Source organism: Palaemon carinicauda, unplaced genomic scaffold (genome assembly GCF_036898095.1).
Source record: "Palaemon carinicauda isolate YSFRI2023 unplaced genomic scaffold, ASM3689809v2 scaffold562, whole genome shotgun sequence".
Lineage (NCBI taxonomy): Eukaryota > Metazoa > Arthropoda > Malacostraca > Decapoda > Palaemonidae > Palaemon > Palaemon carinicauda.
In genome coordinates, this window is record NW_027171830.1 from 45,159 (window position 1) to 67,040 (window position 21,882).

The window sequence follows — 21,882 nt, forward strand, 5'->3', positions numbered from 1 at the left end:
CAAATGCTAGCGAAAATAACTGATAAGATACAGAGCAAAATATTAACCGGAAAGAAATTATTTTTTCACATACCAAGGCCCGCCTGAACAGACTTTTAGTGTCTGATGGAGGGCGAGAAATAAACCCGTCAAAGTAAAAGTACTGTATACTTGCACGTGTAGCCTATATCAGTTTCGATTTTCAATATCGTTTTAACTCTATTATTGCCCGAAGAGCTCTGCACCACACCATATAGCCTTAGACTGAATCTTTATGGTAAATCTTTTATATGTAAATATTTTGAAAAAAATAAATATTAATGTTATTAAATTGAAAACATGTCCATCTACTTTTACAAATACTGGGCGTATAATTTTACTTCTTAATATCTTTCATGCTGAATTCAGAATATTTCGTCATGAACTATTAGTTATACAATTATACCTCTTAAAAGTCTCATTTTTCAATTTTCAAATCAAATTACCGAATATATGAAACAGGCGAAGAGCCATTTAAAGTTTAAAATACAAAGTACGACAGTTTTGATTCCTAGTACGATGAACCTCCACCGCGGAGTAGTAGAGCCTTGGTCCACCAACACCAAGCCAAGCTGAGGTCTTCGCGCAGTGATACTAGTCCAGTGCAGACGTCCCTTTAGTGAACTCCTCAGAAACATCCCCCTCAAGAAAAATGGTAGAAGCAGAGAAAATGGAGACCACCACAGCCTCCAGCGGGGCACTGGACATGACTCTGGCCGACATCATCAAAGCAAATAAGGCCAAACAGAAGAACACCCGAGGAGGCAAAATGCGAGGCCGGGGAGGAAGCCGTGGACGCGGTGGCGGCATTGCCAAGCGCGGAGGACAAGGACAAGGGCAACAACAACAGAGAGGCAAGGGCGGCAACAGAGGAGCCCTTAGAGGAAAGAACAGGGGAAACCGCGGAGGAATGCGCGGGCGAGGAGGCATGATGAGAGGAAGAGGAGGAATTCAACTATCTACTTTGAGGGTGAGTCGAGAAATTTTGCCGCCATTTTGTAGCATGTTTCCCAAGCCCGCCATATATACCCCCCCCCATTCACTTTTGCCGGCAAACTCTATTATTACTTGCAAAATGTACCTATTTTTCTCCATTTGATTCCCTTATGCCATGTCTCGTGTATTTGGTTATTTAGTATGTGGGAAAATTCTTGGTCTTCATATCCGGTCCTTTAAATCTCCCCCCCCCCTTTACGGTTTTGCCGGCAATGCGCACAACGCTCTTCTTCGGAGGGTATTTAAAGTCCTTGTATATACTCCCCTTGAATATTTACTACGATTGCATGTTAGATTTTAAATGAAATTCGGTGTTATGGTTTTGGAATTCAAAATTTCGTGGTTTATTTGTAGCTAATTTTTAAATTTTGATTTTTTAAGGTAAGCCTCTTATTTCAATGTTGGAAGTTCATATTTCAGAATTAATATAGTCTTTATTTAGAATTAATTTAGTATTTATTGTTTTATTGCCACGGAAGTAGCCGCTCCAAGGTTACGAAGTTTAACCCCCACACCTCTTGTTCCCTTTGTTCATCTACACGTGGCCTGCTGGTATAACTCATTTATTGTTCATTTACACGTGGTCTGCTGGTACAACTCCCATATTTTATGGCTAATCTGTGATAGATCAAGGAAGTATGTTGGCTTGACACCAAGGTCACGAGGTGCGGCCACGCTCGTCAGGGAAACCCCCCCCCCCCCCCCCGTCCTTTGTTCATCCTCACGTGGTCCTGAATGTTTTAGGACATTGAGTACTTGCTTAGTTTATTTTCGGTAATTCACCTTATTAAATGTGCAGTACGTATTTGTGGAAAAAACGTTGTGGTACAATTTGTTTGGATAATGCTTTTGATAACAAACATTTTCTGTTTAATGTTACAAATAGTTTTTATTAATCGTATCACTAATAGAATTTTACATTATTTTTGACTGCTTTTACTATTTGAATAAGGAATTTTGATACCCAATTACCTGAGATCCATATCAAGGTAAATTTTTTTTATTGGTGAATTTCCGGAGCAGAATTGCTATACTTGAATTTCCATGTTTGAAGGTGCGAAATTATAAAAAGGATGTGTTATGGATAGATTGCACGAAAGTTAGACGGGCCATGACTTGCCTCAACCATGTGATTAGACGATTTTTAATTGATCCAGCATAATTTTTTGTTGTATATTTTACAATGTTTCTATAGAGTTATTTGCCTGGGGTGTGAATGTAGTTTTTAGGGACAGGGTGATATCTTTATTACTAGACAAATCGTTTTTCGTTAGGGGAAGATGTTTCTTACTATGATCCAATATACCATAATTTAATCATTTTGAATATCATAATTTACCTGTACCACGGAAATATTTTCAAAGTTCAGCACGGTCTGAATGCAAGTCACGGTTAGCTCCTGCTTAGCTTCCAACTTTCTCGATAGAGCCCGTGTCATTCCAGGCCAAGAATAGTTAGTTTTTACAATATAATACTACTGTTTCATCAATAAACATTTTTACCCCTCTAGTAAGTTTGTAATTAGTTGGGACACGTCATTTATGGCAACGTTTGATACTGCTATAATTATCATGAATTATTAGGTTAGGGAAAGGTCGTTACAATGCGTTGTTGGTAGGCGCTCTGTTCGCCTATCAGCTGGTGGCGCAGACTTTTAATAGTTATTGATGATATCGGACTCGTTTCAACAATCTTCATTTTTAACCTCTTGTGAAGATTGTTAGTTTGTTGGGACACGACCTGAAATTATGCCAAATACTAATTTGTTGTATATGCAACCAAAGGTTATGTTAGCTAACATCTAGTTAAGATGTTTCAGTAGATAAAGCCAGTGTCAAACAAACCACCTAAACTAACCCTTCATTTACGTGCACTTGTAGTCATACTTTTGCTGGCCTCGCGATTTTAAAATTTTAAATCCCCAGATTGACCTACACGACGTCTACCACTTTCCAACGCTAAACGTTGTAGTGGGTAGTGGGTTTGAGCGATGTAGAGTTTCTTACTATGGGACCACTCGAATTACCCCGTAATTTTTTTTATTTTGAAGAGAGCTCTTAGGTGGTTTTAGGGGTCCCTGTGAAAGTGCAAGAACTACTAGGTTTGGTTAAGTTGGGGTGTGGGGTTTGTATGATAGTGTTTGGGGCGCAGGCAGGTCATTAGGAAGGTAAGGACACGGCTTGTAGATGGGGGGGTGGGTGGGCGTTGGGTTAGTTGTCCATTTTTCTCGCACGTTAACGACATTCATGCGCCGAGTGGTCCTATTATGTAGATTGTTGAGACAAGCATTTACAAATTTAGTGAATTCATTATTTCATTAAACTTCCCGTGAAAAACTATAGGTGATGATCTTTACTCTATTTTCTGGTGATCGCGACAGTGTCCTAGTATGTAGTTTGTTGGGACAAGCAGTTACAAAACTAGTGAATTTAATATTTTCATTTTGTGATCAGTCCCTTGAAAAAGAGCCAATTTCGGACATTTTTCACTCTTTTTAGCCGGTACAAGGCCTGTCCCCATTAACTACAGAGGCCCGGTTACCTTTTTCCCCCCCCCTTTTTTTTCCATAAATGCTCGATCAACTAGCTTTATATTCACTAGGAGGGGTTATATGTATGATAGCAGCCACCTGTATGTATTAATATGGCCAACTTAGAATACGGTAGGGTTTGGGGCGGGGAGCGGCTACCTGTATTTTCTAATATGGCTAACTTAAAATACGGTAGGTTTGGGGGTTGGGTCGCCGAGGAGCGTTGGCCCTGTTAGATATGTAGGTAAGGACACAGCTTGTAGGTTAGGTTAGAGGGAAAATTTAGGTCCATTTTTAATAAAGGCATAAAGAACTGGCCGCTGATATACAAAGGCTCATTCGTCTGCTGAGCGCTTTCTTTTTGTATAGAAACTTGTGTAAAATTCTCCCTTTGTTGTACGTGCACCCTGTGCAAAAGATTCTTGCACTTCAAGTGTCTCGTAGGTCTGGTATATGACGATGGCCGTTAATATCGGAATCTCCCGCCCAATTTTTTTATTAGGTGTCTAGGGGTAAATGTATGATAGTGGCTACCTGTATGTATGATTACGGCTAACTTAGAACGGGCAGTGTAAGGGGCTCGTAGGTTGGGAGCATTACCCTCCCTGTTAGGTAAGTAGGTACCTTTTTGGGGGTTAAGGTATGATAAAGGCCACATGCCTGAATTATTGCTAAGAATACAGCAGTGTAAGGGGGGTTGTCAGTGTATTGTTATTCTCCCGTTAGGTATGTAGCTAAGGACACTGCTATAGGTTAGGTTAGTCGATGTCCATTTTTAATCAATGCATGAAGATCTGGATGATATATACCAAGGCTCTCCTATTTGTATGTATGTGGGAGGAACTGGCCGCTTATATGCAAAGGCACTTGGTAGCCTTGAACAGTCTATTGTTAGTAGCCTTGAACACACTTGTGGGATGTATGTATGATAACGGACACCTGTAATTATGATTACAGCTAGCTTAGAATACAGCAGTGGATAGGAGTTTCAGGGGACCCCCCTGTTAGATAAGGGCACGGCCTGTATGTTAGGTTAGGGGGGAGAATTTAGATTAGTTGATGTCAGTAGCTAATCCAAATAGGAGGATCTTGCTGCCCATATACAAAGGCTCCTAAAATAACTACAGGAGGAATGACCTCTAAAACTTGTTACCAGGATTGATTACTGTAATACCAAACACTTGATATTCACCAGAAATGTATTTCAAGAAATTGCAGAAATAGTGGGTTAAGGGGTATAAAATGTCCTAGCAAAAAAATTTATTTAATCAGACCACTGCCAATATGGTCTTGCACACGCAAACCCAACAATTGTGCGCTGCTTGCCAGAACAGTGCATTGCTTAATTGTAGAGTAAATTTACCACAAGCTGAACAAAGCCTCATAAATGTTAACCCAGTGGATCGATTAACCTGTGGACACCAGTCTGGGAGCCTGTGTATATTGGCAGTCAGATCCTCCCATTTGGATTATATAATTTTGTTTTGGCAATTTCTTAAATACATTTCTGGTATATTTTAGTTTTTGGTATTACAGTAATCAATCAATAAGTTTCTTTAAGAGATTGTTCCTCCAGGTAGTTATTTTATAAAGCAATCTGTTAGTCCTGGTTGAACTGGCTTTTTGATCAGTCGTTGCATTTTTAACAAAGCTCTCCTCTTTGGCAATCAGTAAAATTAAATTAACTTTATCCATGTTGCAGCCATTTTTTAATTTTATTTTAGATAAGTCAAAAGAAGCTGAAGATGGGAAGCCCATTTATCTATACATAGTAGCAGTCGGTAGTGACGGTTATGAAGTATATTGTGCAGTACTAATCTCTAGAAATGTCTAGAACATGTGGGTGTTATGTATGATGGCAGCTGAGAATGGGGCAGTGTAAAGGGTTTCACAGGGAAGCGTTAAATCTGTTTTTATATAAGTGGGTAAGGGCAAAGTTTGTAGAGTATTTTTGGGGAGAAAGGTTAGTTGTCCATTATTTAGGCATGCCTAGGAACTAGCTGCTCCTATAGAAAGGCTTGGAAAATGTATGTTAAGGTAGCACAGGCTTTAGTTCACAATAATAAATATTTTTCTTGATTTCTATGGCGCGAATGGCTTCTACGTCAAACACGTGTCCTTGTAGCCTCGAGTTTATCTTGTTATAAGAATATTATTCCAGTTTTAATACCCTGTATAAAAGCTTGGATAGTCCTTGCCTTATTAAATGTGGAGTAAACCTCTTTGGAAGTGTGGAGGACAATTCGCCTAAGTTTTTTCCCATTGGTAGTTTTACAGTATCCCCTACTCTGCCGTGCCATTCAACTTGGCGGTCAATTGCTAGTGATCAAGGCCGTTCAACTAGGATATCAATTTTTATTGAACAATCTGTGATCTTAAATTTTTTTACGGTAATGAGTGTTTTTTAAGGGAATTACCTGCTTCAATAAAATCTTTCTAATAGGTGCATGTCCCGAGATTTCAAAGCCATTTTTTTCTGCACTGTCAAAGTACGTAGGACATTATTTTCTCTACAGGAAAAGTGCAATGGTATTATAAATGGAGGTTGGCAGTAGTACAAACACACTTGTATACTATGAACTATCACTGAACCAGAACTAAGGTTCTAGCAATTTGATCCTCACAAGTCTTTTGTAGTTTATATATTAAATGTTTGATATTAATGTTTTTAAAACTTTTTAATCACTTTCATTACTTATATCGTTCATTTATTCCTTTTCCTTTCCTCACTGCTATTATTCCTTGTTGGGAGCCCTTGGGGTTACAGCATCTCGCTTTTCCAACTAGTGTAGTTGCTTAGTAATAATAAATCTATAATTGAAAGGCAGTCGTAAATAGGTGGTGGTGGTGGTGGGCGTGTTTTGTCTAGTGTAGGAAAAATACTGGGTTAGTTTTTTGTGCCGGTATTAAAATTCTATAGCTAATGCTATAAAGTAATCAAATGTCCCCAAAATTCAAATATGTACTGTTAAACTTTGCGCTGTGCTTGCGTATTAAAGGCTGTTACTCTAGCAGGGAAGACTACCGTGGCTTTTTATTGGTTTTCTTCATTCGTTCTGTTAGGTAACACATAGTGTGACCACTGCATGATAAATCCATTTTAAAGTGATGGATTTTGAAATTCTCAAAATTACCATATATTTATTTGACATACTGTACTCTTGATAGTTGTGAGGGTGTGCAACTTTGGCTGTAGTGTTGTATTCTAAATATATACACTATACTGTATAAGGTAGACAAAAATAAAAGTTGGTAAAGTATTGGAGACGTACTAGACTTTAAGGGAGGAAATAGTAGAGTATAGTATCAAAGAAGGGAGCCCAAAATGTTAACCTACTTAACCCGTCTTGACCCAAGCTTTAGTTGCGTGGCGTTTTATTTTTAAAACCGCTCCCACGGACGCCAATAGTCCTGCAAGGTTACATTTGGGGCGGCAAGTCTTTGGTCAATTTGTTGAAAGTAGTTTTAATTAAATTGTTCACCAGTTTACAGGTCCTGAACTCATGGGTCCAAAAATGCCGAAAGTTTGATTGTTAGTTTTTGACCTTGGGTAACACTAACGCTCCTCATATGTACTATTTCCAGTGGCAAAAATATTATTTTCATATGAAATATCAGGTTATTGAAAGTGCTTTTGCTTACTGTATAAGTTTCTTTATCATTACAATATAATTATGGATAAAATATTGACGTTAATTTTCCCAGTTGTACGTTTGTCAAGTGTAAGGGTTGAGTTTATATGTACAGCATGCAAAAGTTCCCTTGCTATGTGGGTGTTAGTTTTCAGGGTCGGTTTTATCCGTAACTTTAGTTGAAATAGTGGATAAACCTTTAAGGTAGTTTAATAACTTGATTTATCACAGCTACGAGTAAAAGTTCTTTGCAAATATCTAGAAAGTTTTCATTTCCTTTCAGGCCAAAATGAATCAGGGCGGAGCACCAGTAACTTCAGGCCCAGCAAAATTGCTAATCTCTAATCTAGATAAGGGTGTATCAGATTCTGATATTTTTGTAAGTACATTTTATGTCTTTGAAGTTATTGTTAAGACTTTGTTACCAATTGTTTATTACTGATGATAGTTGGAAATAGTTCTGGTGTTTATAAGTGAAGTGCAGTTAACCAATCGTATTCCCGAGAACCTCTCTTGAAACATGTCTACAAAACTGATCTTCTTTTTTGACCCGATGCAGGAATTATTTGCCGAGTTTGGAAGTATCAATGAAGCAGCTGTTCACTACGATCGTTTAGGAAGATCCGTATCTACTGCACACGTTCTATTTGCGCGCCATGTCGATGCTCTTAAGGCGCTTAAGCAATACAATGGTGTAAATCTTGATGGCCGTCCAATGAATATGACAATTGAAGCAGGTGGTAGAGGTATGATTTCCGGAAGGGGAAGATCTCCCTTTTCTTCGTCAACTTGTCGGGACAAGTTTTTGTCTATTAGTACAGTACAACACCAAGTAAAATAATCTAAAACTTGAGCTTTATGCAATAAAGCTTAAAGATCTCAACCCTTTTCCCCCAAGCCTTGCATCACTGGCTCACAATTTAAATAGTTCTTTATATTTAGTTAAAAGTGCATGAGGTTCGGTGGTGTTTATAGCCACTGCCCACCTACCATACGTTGAGCACGGGCAACACCGTGCTTGTGTGTTCCTATCAGTAGACTCCTTGTCCTCTGATTGATAACAGCACTTAACAGTTTTAGCGAGGGTGTTGATGGCGTTGCCTCTAGGAGAGAGCTTCGTACGAAGTCAAACTTCGTCCCCCGGCCACATCTTGTCACCCCGGACTAAAATTGTTAATGGTGGTGGGATAAGCTCCCAGCAGTTTATAACCATTAGACAATAGGCTTACTTTGTGAGCTGTTCCTTGTTCAGTTACAGTAAACTGTCAATGCTTTTGTACCTTATAGCCAGTACTCATTTAATTTTCCTGAACATGCACAACCAACATTTACCCACTAAAACATCATCTAGACTTGGCATTTACCATTAAGGTGAAGTAACTCCATGCCCTGTGATTTTATTTGTTGGGCAATATTTATTCCTTTAAATGTAATGTTCCATATTGAATTAGAATGTTGGTAAGAGCAATTTCTCTGAAGTTGCTGTTAAATAATGTTGACAGATGGGAACTATTGTGAGGCCACAGCATTGGTAATGCCCTAATTTTAAAAAGGCACCCTTCCACGTCTATTTAACCGGTCAGCGTAACTTTAAGGAAGCTCTATCGGCCACTTATGGTGGGAAAATCTAGAATTGGGCCAGCCCTGAAAGAGGCAACTGACCTACACTAGTGTCCGTCAATGTGCGACCTACGTGGCACTTCATGTCCGATAACTCGGACGTGCCCATGGTTGCCTGTGGTTACTAGGTGAACACTTCAATGGGATATATCCCTGTGTTTACGTTTAAGAATTTTCTTCCGTAATTGGTTGAATGTCTCCCTGCTGTTATGTTGGCTCTTAAAAAGTAGAACCTTGGAAGGGTGTAATTATCAGGTAAGACTTGTATGACTAATTTTCTTGAATATTTTAGCATGATTATGTAATGAACTTTTGCAAACATAAATATTAGTACAATTACTTGGTCAAGTAAGTGTTTGCTCCTTGATATAAGCTAGATATTTACTGTCATTGTGCCAAAGAAAATCCTCAAATGTCAAACACAGGAGCAAAGAAATACTAATACATAGTTTATTGCAAACTTGACCATTTACAAACTGTCATGAATACAATTCACTCTATTTTTAGCTTGTCAGCTTATGAAAGCTGTCGGTGGTCTTCACGACTTACGAAAGTGAGCTAAGTGTCTTGAAATGAGGATTGATTGAAAGTTTTCTTGCTATACCAGTGAAAGTTGTCATCCGGGGCACTATTAGCAAGTGGCCCTACAAATTTAAAGGCAAAGATTAGAAGGTATGCAACAGGCAGACCTTCAGTGGTCTGAAAGACTTTTTAAAGTTTATCTCCTGTTAGTTGGACCCTACGTTGGTAGCTTTGCCTAATTCTATTAGTTAAACCTATTTTAATATTACATATCAGCATATTGTTTTTAGTGCAGCACAAAGGTTGAGTTAGGGATTAAATATCCTTGGCAATAAAACTTTCACTGATGAAGACTAAAACCCCTTGGACCTAGATATTGGAGGATGTGGTCTTTGAAGGTTGACTGCTATTATACAACAGTTCCTGAGACCTGTTGCTGTTTCTGGTAGCGACTCAGTCCATCAACCTTGGTAACAACCAGATGGTTGTGAACTCAGTCCATCAACCTTGGTAACAACCAGATGGTTGTGAACCTTGCAAATGACAAAATGGTTGCGACCACAGTAAGGTAACTAAAGGACAACGTCAATCTCGCTAACAACCAGACGGTTGTGTCGGCAATAATGGAACTGAAGGACAATGTCAACCTTGCTAATAACCAGATGATTCTGACCACAATTATTTAACTGGTAGACACTGTCAACTTAATACCACAGTGAAACTGGAAGACTCAACCTTGCAAAGAAGCAGATGGTTGTGACCACAATAATTTAACGATGACAATTTTAACCTTGCTAATAGGCAGATGGTTGTGATCACAATAGTGGAACTGAAGGACAATGTCAACTTTGCAAATAACCAGAATGTTCTGACCACAATGAAACTGGAAGACTGTCAACCTTGCAAATAACCAGATGGTTCTGACCACAATAGTGGAACTGAAGGACACTATCAACTTTGCAAATAACCAGAATGTTCTGACCACCATAAAACTGGAAGACAATGTCAACCTTGCTAATGACCAGATGGTTGCGACCACAATAATGGAACAATGTCAACTTTGCTAACAACCAGACTGTTGTGACCACAATAATGGAACTGAAGGACAAGGTCAACCTTGCTAATAACTAGATGGTTGTGACCACAATAATGGAACTGAAGGACAAGGTCAACCTTGCTAATAACTAGATGGTTGTGACCACAACAATGGAACTGGATGACTATATCAACCTTGCTAATTACCCGCATGATTGTTGATACCACTAATGAAACGAAGACACTCAACTTAACATACAATCAGATGGTCGTGACCACTCTGATCTTTATATTATTAGCTACCAGTACACTTCGCTGTTACAAATGATAGGACAGCAGATATTTGAAGACACTAGGATGCAATGTTCTTTAAGGCTTTATGAAAGTGGGGGAACACTTCAATTGTCCAAGACCATTTGAAGTATGGAATGTGACTTTTGACTTGGATGATGGGTTTCAGGACCCTGACTGCAATGCCATTTAAAGCTTTATTGGTGGCTGTTTTCTCAAGTCTATTATTGACGCACACTACTGGATAAAGAGGGCCCAGTTTAAGGATAACTATGACCAGTAGACTGTCAAACCTAGAGAGCAATTGCAGTTTAACCAGTCTCAAGTTCACTTCTTGGCGGCCTTAGAATTTTCAATTTGAAGAAATGATTGGCGTTTAGTTGCCATGATCTCGACCATTATCGAATGGCTGTCTAAGTATCAGGTTAAGGAACCGGTAATCTCCCTTCTAGCTTCGGGTGGATGTAAGGAGTTTTAGACTTTTTATAGTCTGTTTTTACTGAATACTTTGTATCAAGAAATAAGGTATATTGAAGATCTACAGATTAATATGCTTAACTGAAGCCTGCAAAGGAGTTTGACTATGGTCAAATCCACTCGTGAAAGAAGGTATCAGAAAAGTTTGCCCGTTTTCAGAAAGAAAACTTCCTATACTGAAAGATTCATTTATCTAACTAGTTTTCAGCTCGCAGCAGTTTGAAGGGGTGACAGTTCAGCGCTGTTGCGTCCTAGATGTGAAAATAATGGACGTGAATTTTTGGGACAACACAAAGTATTGAATAAGCGTTGGTGTGTTATAGATAAAAATAGAAAAGCTTGATATACAGAAAATTCAGTGGTTTAAATGCCGAATTATATTACAGAAAGGGTTGGATTAGCCGGACCCTTTAGTGGCTCTTGTGAGACTGAAATTAACAGGTGTTTTTTAATAGAAGAGTACATTGAACTCTTGGGTGAATATTGTATGTAGTGGTTGGAGGTAATTTGTCAAGACGACATTATATATAAGTTTAAGGGTTGGACCAACATTGCCGAAATGCCTTACACGGTACTCCATCCCAAATAAGTTCCATGTGATTTGGTGAAATAAGATTTGTAAAGTTGTATCGGTGTGATGTCTCGAAGGTGCGACATACCTTAAGATGATGTTTTGGTGGGTTTTAGATATTGAAGCTTGTCTTCTGTATATCCAGAGGTACATGTAAGTATGCTTTGGAAAATGTTTGCTGTTTGTTACTGTGTTCTAATGAAGTTTCTATTTTTTAGGACCCATGAGAGGTGGCCTCCAGGGCCGTGGTCGTGTCAATTTTAATTTCAATCCCAATATGGGAGGTGGCGGAGCTGTAAAACGCCTCCAGCAGCAACCCCAGCGTAAGTAACCTGGCTGAAGTTAAGACTGCCTTCATGTGTAGTATAAAATGTGGACCTTATATTTTTCTATTTGAAATTTCACTAAACTTTCATCTTGTGCACTTTTCAAGTTGAGATTTTTGAAGTTTTACTAAATGCTGTTCTTGTATGAAATCTAAGGAAATATAAAGCTAGGTTTTTTTTTTTGGAAAAGCTTGAACTTTAAGCTAGGTATTTTTTTTTTTTTTTTTTTGGTGGCCCTAGAATACCGTTAACATTTTTACTCCTGGTCACTCTGAATTTTAAGTAGACAATGATTACTGAACACCTGTTTCCTAGGCCAAAGTACATAGAATACTGTAGCACTTACTCCTAGTCACTTAATTTTAAGGAATAGTACTGTACAACTTTTATTCCTGATCCAAAGTAGGTAACATTTGCCTATGAAGTAGGGTTTGAATATTATCCTGCTTAAGTAGAAAACTTTTCAACACTGGTTCAATTCCTCAGGTGGAATGGGCATTCGTGGTCGTGGAATGCGTGGTGGAATGAGGGGTAGAGGTGGCCGTGGCGGTGGATTCCAGATGAATGTTAACATGGGCTACGGATTCAACAAGAACTACAATGTTGGTGTTGGCCGTGGAGGTTGGTATGCTTGAATTTCAGTAATTTTTTTTTTTTTCTTTTTTTTTCTTTTTCTTTCTCCGTGATTATTTTTGTTCGACCTTTTTAAGAGGGGCAAAATTATTGCTTATTTATTCTGTAGTTTTGTTAGAATAATTGGGGTAATCTTGTTACTTCATCATAATGATTTAGTGTCCATTCAATTTCAGTAATGTCTTTTCCTTTTGGGGTACTGTAATTTTTGTTAGTTAAGTGCATTTGAGATCTCTAAATCATTGCTTTTTTTATTCAATAGTTTTGTTAGACCTTTTTGGAATTCTTTTATAACTAGATTGTTTAAACTATCAATTTCTGATTTCATGCCATCTTTACAGGTAACAGAGGCAGGGGCGGAAGAGGACAGGGACGTGGAATGAACAGAGGAGGTGAGTCAAGTTTGCACTTGTTGTAATTTACTATAAATCTATTCTACTTCAATGGTTATAAAGTGGTTTTTACATGTCATGGAATTACCTAGTGGAAAGGGGAATGGAATACTGGCTGCGTATCGAGGTTTATAGAAATATTTACACTTGTCCTTGCTTTTAAGTTTTCCCTTACTGTCAAATATCTTGTTAGTTTGGAACATTGTCAAATTTTCTCGGTCATTAGAACTGTTCACGCTTTTTAAACCTTGCTAATTTTGCAAGTGATCTAGTGTAGTTTGGAATTTTGGGTTTGTCAAATTTTCTCCTTTATTAGAACTGTTCACACCATTGAAACAATAATTTTGTTGGTGATAGTGTTGACAGACGGAATTGGCTTGGTATATTTTTTCTAGTAAATACTGCAACTTCCTTCAGGCCAATTTTAACCAAGAAATGGTTACCCATTCTCAGGTAATTGTCATATTACATGGAGTGTAATTAGATCCTGATAAGGAAGGAATACTACTTGCAGCCTACCTGCATATTTAAAGGTTCATTATTTTTCATTGCTAGTTATCTTGAAAATTGATTAATTTAAATACTGCTCTCATACCTGCATGTTTAATTACGGGGTAAAAGGACTTTGTGAACGGTTTCATTATTTATTGTAGTACTGTATTAGGAAAAAGTTCTCAAAGAATTTTATTCAAATGATCCTCCTCCTCTCTAGGTAAGCGAGGTGGAAACAGAGGTGCTGGACGTGGAGGCAACGCACGTGGGGGCAACAGGGGAGCTGGACGTGGAGGAAAGCAGCAGCAGAAGAAGACTCCAACCGTTGAGGAGTTAGACGCTGAGTTGGACTCCTACCTGAACGAAACTGCATAAACTGCCTCCTGTTGATTTTCCGTGGACCAAAAGCTGGCAGCCACCCGCGAAATTGGTTGCTGTTGGTGGCCGAGTTTTTAGTCATGTGAAACTTGGTCGTTATGGCTGGGAGTGTTACTAGCGAAGCAATCTCTTCATTTTATTGGAAATTTTACAAATTTTTACAAATGCGAGACTTGATAGTTCTCATCTTGAGCATCATTTTTGTTTTTATCTTTATTTTATTTACTATTACAGTATTGAATGTAAAATCTTCGAGCAACATTTTGTTCAAGATACTAATTTATCTTATATGAAATATAGCTTTTAAGTTACCTATTGTACATTACCCCCAATCCTCTACTGCCCTGCATATCTACGTGTCATCACGTCTGATCCATTTCGTTTTAAGTTTAGAAGGACAATGCCAAAGAGCGGTGTGTTAGAATGAAGTTCGTACGAGTCCTCGTGCCTGATGTTGCCAAGGTACCTCTTCTGCCGATAGTATTCGTTTTTTTATAAGTTTACCCCGTTTTATCAATGTAAAGGTACTTGGCTGTGAGCGTGTGTGTAGCTGAACTTGGCATCCAAAAAAAAGTACACTTAGAATGAGATATGTAATGAATTTCTGAAAGGCATATTTGATTTATGAACAACTTGTACCTGTCAATTGTATGGTAAGTGTATTAAAACTTGGAATTACAAAAGAATGTCTTATTACTCATTTTTTTTACTTTACCTACTCACGTAGGCTGTCTGGTGTCATTGTATGGTAATGAAGCCTCTGATATGTAGACAAATTGGTTTGTGCAAATTGTTGCTATGGGTTGTCATTTGAAAATTAATATCCGCATTAACATAATATAAATTAACATACATTTAGCTAGGCCAAATTTTCTACTCAGTGCAAGCATAGTTGTCTTGCTCATTTGCTTTTCAGTTGCTGTTTTGCCTTGTGACTTAGGCAATCATTCCCATGAATGTGCTTTCATTTTTCTATTTGGCTGGAATAAACTGATGTGGCTTACTTGATAAACATGCCTTAATGAAGAGTAATTGCAGTAAGGTTTTACTGTGACTTGCCTTGTGCAGTTCAAACAATGGTCAACCAACCAGTGGTCCTCGTTGACTTAGTCAGTGTAAAGTTCACGACATTTCTTAGGTGCAATTTGAGTTAATGCTGTGAATATTTAAATCAGGTTTGCCTTGAACTAGTGTTTGAGATGATTAGTTATTTACTCTAATGGTTTATATTGGGTTTAACTGAACACTGAAAACTACTGCAGCAAATTACTTTGTACAATTGAAATGCTACAATGTATTACTTAATATCTATCAACTAATAAGAATTTTATATATGAGTTCACATTAAATGTCGACTACCATATTAAAGCTGCAATATTTGCTCAGCTATCTAACTAGTTGGAAAAGGCAGAATGCTCTAAGGCCAGAGGCCCTAACGGGAAATATCCTAGTGAGGAATGGAGAAGAGTAAACCAATATATCTTGAACAGTAACATTAGATTAAATTATAAAAACAAAGCAAGAGCATTTATAGTAGATAGTAATAATAAGTTTATTGGACAGAAACATTTACATAAAGTATTTACAAATAGACTCAGTCCAAGCCCATGTGGAGCAGAGCTCTTCGGGCAATAATACAATTAAAATAATATAAATTAAAAAAATTATAAAGTAAATATTGATATAGATAAACTAAATGTACACTTACATATAAGTATATACATATGCATACATATACACATATATTTACACATGTACATGTACATACACATACATATAAATGTGATTTTTAGCCTAAAAACAAATAGAAATGTATATTCATATGATAAAGAAGGGCGGAATAATAAAGTGAAATTTTTGAATTTATACATTGATATGATTGAAATGCTAGAAATTACAAATGTATACAAGCAATAAACTATAAGAATTAAGAACATAATGTGCATTAATGGTTAGGTCATGAAGAAATGTCTACTAATAAAACTTAGTACACAGATAACAGATTAGTATAGGATTTTTAAAAGATCGAATGCTAAGCAATGCCTTTATATAAGCAGGCAGAGTATTCCATTGTTCAACTCCGATAGAGATAAAACTGTTCACATTTCTTTCCACGTACGAAGGGAAAAGTTAAAGTTAGTCTCTCTTGTTCCATATTGGTGTGCTGATTGTACCAGAGTTATTTTTTGTCTGATGGATGGGTATTTATGCAGCCAAGTGGGTTAGTCACTGTCTGTACAAGCTTGCCGACCAGGGTTCGATTCCCGGCCGGAGCCAAGCTCTTATCTTTGTGAGATTTCGCCTGGGGCTCTGATCCCGAGGTCGTTAAGAGAATCCAGACATTAATGTATCAAAAATATATATGGCTTATTTGAATATGAAAAACACGTAAAAATGTGCAAAATATATCTTATCTATATATATATAGAGAGATTATATAATATATATATATAGAGAGAGAGAGAGAGAGAGAGAGAGAGAGAGAGAGAGAGAGAGAATATGAGTGTTGAAGAATTGCTGATAGAGACATCAGACAGCGCTAGTTGAAGGAAGTGAGAGGAAAAGTGATGAACTAACATTAGGCCAAAGTATGTTGAAACACCATCATCATCTCCAACGCCTATTGACGCAAAGTCGTCTCTATCTTGAGCTTTTAATTCAATACTTCCCCATTCATCCTCTCCTACTTCGTGCTTTATAGTCCTCAGCCTTGTAGGCCTGGGTCTTCCAACTCTTCTAGTGCCTTGTGGAGCCCAGCTGGACGTTCGGTGAATTAATCTCTCTTGGGGAGTGCGAAGAGTATGCCCAAACCATATCCATCTACCCCTCATTATGATCTTATCCACATATGGCACACGAGTAATCTCTCTTATAGTTTCGTTTCTAATCATGTCCTGCCATTTAACTCCCAATATCCTTCTGATGGCTTTGTTCTCAAATCTACTAGATCTATTGGAGATTGTTTCATTGTCATATCATAACTCATGTCTGTACAGTAACACCGATCTCACTAAACCGATGAATAGTCTGATTTTTATATGAAATTTCAGGCGATTTGATTTCCAAATTTTACTCAGCCTAGCTATTCTGATTTCTTCAATCTTGCACTATACTCCAATTCTAAAGACCCTTCATTGAAGATCATAGTTCCTAAATGCTTACAGTAAATGATTCTACCACATTAATCCTTTCTCTTTCCAATGATATTTCCTTTTCCATTGCATACTCCGTTCTCATCATCTCTGTCTTTCTTCTACTTATCTTGAGCCCAACCTCATGTGATATTTCCTGCATTCCTGTAAGCAACCATTGCAAAATATGTGGTGTTTTGCTAATAAGGACAACGCCATCAACCTACCTTAGGTCTGCTAATTTCCTATCACCAATCCAGTCCAGTCCTTCCCCACTATCACCGACTGTTTTATATATATAGGCCTATATATATATATATATATATATATATATATATATATATATATATATATATATATATATATATATATATATATATATATATATATATATATATATATATATATATATATATATATATATATATATATATATATATATATATATATATATATATATACGTGTACGTGTACGTGTACGTGTACGTGTACGTGTACGTGTACGTGTACGTGTACGTGTACGTGTACGTGTACGTGTACGTGTACGTGTATATATATACATATATATACATATATATACATATATATACATATATATACATATATATACATATATATACACATACACATACACATACACACACATACACATACACATACACATACACATACATATATATATATATATACATATATATATATATATATATATATATACATATATATATATATACATATATATATATATATACATATATACACATATATACACATATATACATATATATATATATATATATAGGTTTCATCATCATATTGTACGGAAAAGATTTACCATATGTTTAACATTGGAAAAGTTTTGTGGATATTTTGTGGATAAAATGACACCTCGACGTGGATATTGAGTGAGAGCAAAGTGGCAACACTCTGAGAGGCTTGAGACTTGACAGGCTGAGAGTGAGATGACCTGTTCTTCAGTTTTGCCTTGAGATGTATCAGAAATTAATGCTTTTTACTCATATCCCTTAAGTTAGGTGATAATCATATAAAGTAAATTATTCAATCTTTAATTCTCTCCACTTATCATGTTTTAGGATTATTCCCATTCGAAATTATTAATTCTCTTTTAAAATAAAGTTTGCAATGGTTTTCAAACCAATTTGAATACATTTTTTTTTCTACAGTTGATATGTTGGTAATTTAGCTCCATGTAACTACAGATATACACTTAATTGGCAGATATATACACCTAATTACATACACTTTTAATTGACGTACATCTTCCCATTGCTTTGAGCAATTTGTTCTGGATTCAATAAGCTGTTTCCGTCTAATCAATTGTCTTCTTGTAGTTTATCAATTTTATTTCTATATTTTCTTTTTTCACTGGGTTGTTTTTCCCTGATGGAGCCATTGGGCCTATAGCATCCTGCTAATCCAACTAGCGTTGTAACTTAGCTAATACTAATAATAATAATAATAATAATAATAATAATAATAATAATAATAATAATAATAATAATAATAATAATAATAATAATAATAATAATAATAATAATAATAACTAGAATTACCAGATTATTAGAGGTGCCGTTGCAAAGACCGAAAGCAAGAAGTACTACTGAAGTAAAAGTAAACATATGGGGATTGTGTCCCGTTCAAAATTTGCGTCAAGTGTGAATCCTCCAAGTAATGCGTATTTTGAACATTATATTGACTTTAAAAAGTCTACGTAAGTAGAATATATTAAAAAGAAACTGTGAGTGATAAACCATGCATAAACCGACTGAGAACTGCACTGAAGGCCAAAACTGTATTGGACCTTTATACCCGTAGCTACTGCAGGTAGGTTTCTTGTGAGCGCTATGTTAAACTGCATAACCTGCATGTTAGTCTATGCAGGTTTAAAAATTATGAGATTAGTATAGATATACAGGCCATACGGTTATGCAAATGTGTCTCAATTATTGATAGCCTACCAGGTAAGGCAGACTTAGAATGCACGCGATAGGCTAGATTGTACCATAACAAATTTACGTTAAAGTATTCATAAAGTTTGAAGTTTTTATATTCTTATATGCCATTTTACTGTAATTGATTGTTAATTTCAAAGAAGGTTATTATGATGGTATGCAATGCAAAGGATTCGGATAGTTTGTAGAATAGTGGACACGCCCACCAACTAACCCTAAGAGAGATTACTGAGGTTTCAATGGAGATTACTATAGGTTAGGTCATGTCTTTTTATTTCAGGAAATACAATTAAATTTGCTGTTTTCCAATGCCAAATCATCCTAGGTCTGTTCTCAGCATAACAATTAAATGGAGTTTTATTATAGTTATGGACAGAAAAAGCTTTTCTACTAAAAAACAGGCGTTTCTTATAGGGAAATGTCTATTTACTTTGAAAATGAGATAAAGTTGTATTGTATTACCGGGTATCATTTCGAACAGAAAATAAATGTTTTTCTGTAGCAAATAATGTGATTTAACTGAATTTGACCTTCATTTGAACCACAAACAAACAGAACAGCCAGTTCGACTAACTTCAATTATCCGAACTGGTTGTTGTTGTTATGGTTCAAATGAAGGTGAAAACCGGTTAAATCACATTATTTACTAGAGGAACACGTATTTCTGTTAGAATGTTCAGATATAATGGCTCTTGTTCGCTTGCCAGAAAACGAAAACACCAAGCTCGTATGTACTGGCAAGCAGTGATGTTGAGCTGCACACGCCAACATTAGCAACGCTAAATATAATGGTTCTTGTTCCACCACTGGCTCACTTCGCTCGCATGAAAATAAGACATCAAGCGCGTATGTACTGGTAAGCAGTAATGTTGAGCTGCGCACGCTAAAAAATTAATAAAACTAACACATTAAAATTAAAGAAATTAACGACTTACAGTACTTTTATGACCGGGACGACAAAGCCTGTGGGTCACTGGGGTGTTGTGACTGTGACGTCTTAACCTCTGTGTATCCACATCGCCGTTTCTTCTTTGTCTTGGCTATCTTAGTTTCAATATTGCAGTAACAGGCGTGAATATCTTTCCTGTATGATAGACACGAACGGCACTTGGGACACTGTAAACGTTTTTCTATAACTTCCAACATAAAATATGCAAAAAGACCTCACTTGAACTAACAAAGACCTGACTTTGACAAAGGTTTCCACTCAAAAGGGTTTGTTAGGTGTATGGAGAGACCACTTGAAGAGGTAAGGGAAGGGGGTTGGGAAATATTAACCCCCCTGTGCAAACTTTCCATACGTAAGGGTTCGTGATTGGTTAACGGAAAAACAACGAATTCTAGAGAGTAAACATGAATGAACTAGAATGGGAAACTTTTCCAGAGCAAGTATTTATGTGAAATTTTGGTGTGACAAGGTAGTAACAAAATGTATGAAAGTAATATAGCATGATAAAATGGAGTGTATGATAAATAATATTTGATGGGAATATAAAATGAGGTGATTTTATAAGATATTGGATAATAAAACTTGTAATTCTTGGGTCAAAAATAATATGTATATGTGGATATTACATAAAAGGAATAGTATAGTTGTACTGGATCAAGTAAAATACTTGAAGTAGAATACTTGAATGTGGCGGGTAAAAAGACGTAGGGGAAAATGGGGAGGAGTTATAAGAGAAGGAGTAATCCTATTGGTGGAGGCAGAGTTTATGCGCAGGTGGGAGGAGTTTATGCGTAGAAGGTCGAAAACTGCTTGTACAAACAAACGAGACCGACTACAACCCACCCGTAGAATGTCAACAAATAAATGAAAAATATACCGTTAGTGTAGGATATGGATAATTAGCGTATTTTTTCATCGGTTTATTATACATCCAAGAAGGTAATATATAGAGAAGAAAAGGCTTGTTTTTAAACATCTAACTTAGCTGGTGGATATATATACAGTATAGCTTAAGTCCTTGACGTCACGGCAGAAATTCAAAACTCGCGGCAATCGCAGATTGGGTAGCTAGGTGTACTACTAGCGCCACCACTTGCCAGGTAACTGTAACCATTCCATGAATCCTCAGATCTTCCCTGCCGCCATTGCTGGCGACATCATTGGAATATTCGCTCGTTGTAACTTGGATTTTTGCTGTATCTTTGGTGATGTGCACATTTTGGTTATTGGCTTTCGCTTGATTGGATTTTGCTTACAGATTCTCTTGAACCTTTTTTGATTTGGGTTAACTTTGACCTTTGCTTGTTTTTTATCTCTCTCTTAATTTTTCCAAAATGGCTGACCCTTCCCCAGTTTATAGAAAGTGTATGAAAGGCTGTAAAACCCGACTTCCTAAAGTCTCTATCGATCCCCACTCCATTTGTACTAAATGTAGAGGTAAAGTTTGTCAATTAATGGATCAATGTGATGAATGCCTTTTATTGTCTGAGAGTGAGTGGCTGGATTTCGACTGCTACTCTCGTAAGTTAGAGAGAGATAGAGTTAGACGTAGTTCTTCTCGATCTAGAGAATTATCCTCTTCCCATGTCACTGAACCTATTCCTTCCCCTGTAGTGGTAGTTCATGATCCCCCTACTGTAACCGCTGAGCCTACACTTAAGGACATGATTATCGTGATTCAAGCCCTTGGTGTTAGGGTTGAGTCGCTTGCTACGGACAAGAATCAACTTATGTCCGAGGTTAATCAACTTAAAAGTGCCAGTGTTAGTGCTAAAAGTGCGGTTAATGTGTTCAGTGCTGTGGAGGGTGAGACTGCTCGAACCTGTCGTTCACCCAGCCTTAGACCTCTTTCAAGCTCCCTGACCCATGGGAGAAGGAATTTCGATCAGCGAAAGGGAACGAGAGGCGTAGCCGCT

General features: G+C 37.0%; 1 protein-coding gene and 1 long non-coding RNA gene across 2 annotated transcripts in view; both read left to right on the forward strand.

Annotated features, from left to right (window-relative positions):
- Positions 1-581: 581 nt before the first annotated feature.
- On the forward strand, positions 582-14,599 carry LOC137637163 (THO complex subunit 4-like). The gene is made up of 7 exons (XM_068369433.1): positions 582-988; positions 7,460-7,555; positions 7,736-7,922; positions 11,911-12,015; positions 12,505-12,639; positions 12,993-13,043; positions 13,756-14,599. The coding sequence occupies exons 1-7, from the start codon at positions 671-673 to the stop codon at positions 13,908-13,910; spliced, it is 1,047 nt and encodes a 348-aa protein (XP_068225534.1). The 5' UTR covers positions 582-670; the 3' UTR covers positions 13,911-14,599.
- A 4,095-nt stretch (positions 14,600-18,694) lies between these two features.
- The window catches only part of LOC137637162 (uncharacterized), a 35,666-nt gene continuing 32,478 nt past the window's right edge, over positions 18,695-21,882 (forward strand). Inside the window, exon 1 of the long non-coding RNA XR_011043432.1 lies at positions 18,695-18,889. This is a non-coding gene — a long non-coding RNA (uncharacterized lncRNA). The remainder of the gene's footprint in view (positions 18,890-21,882) is intronic.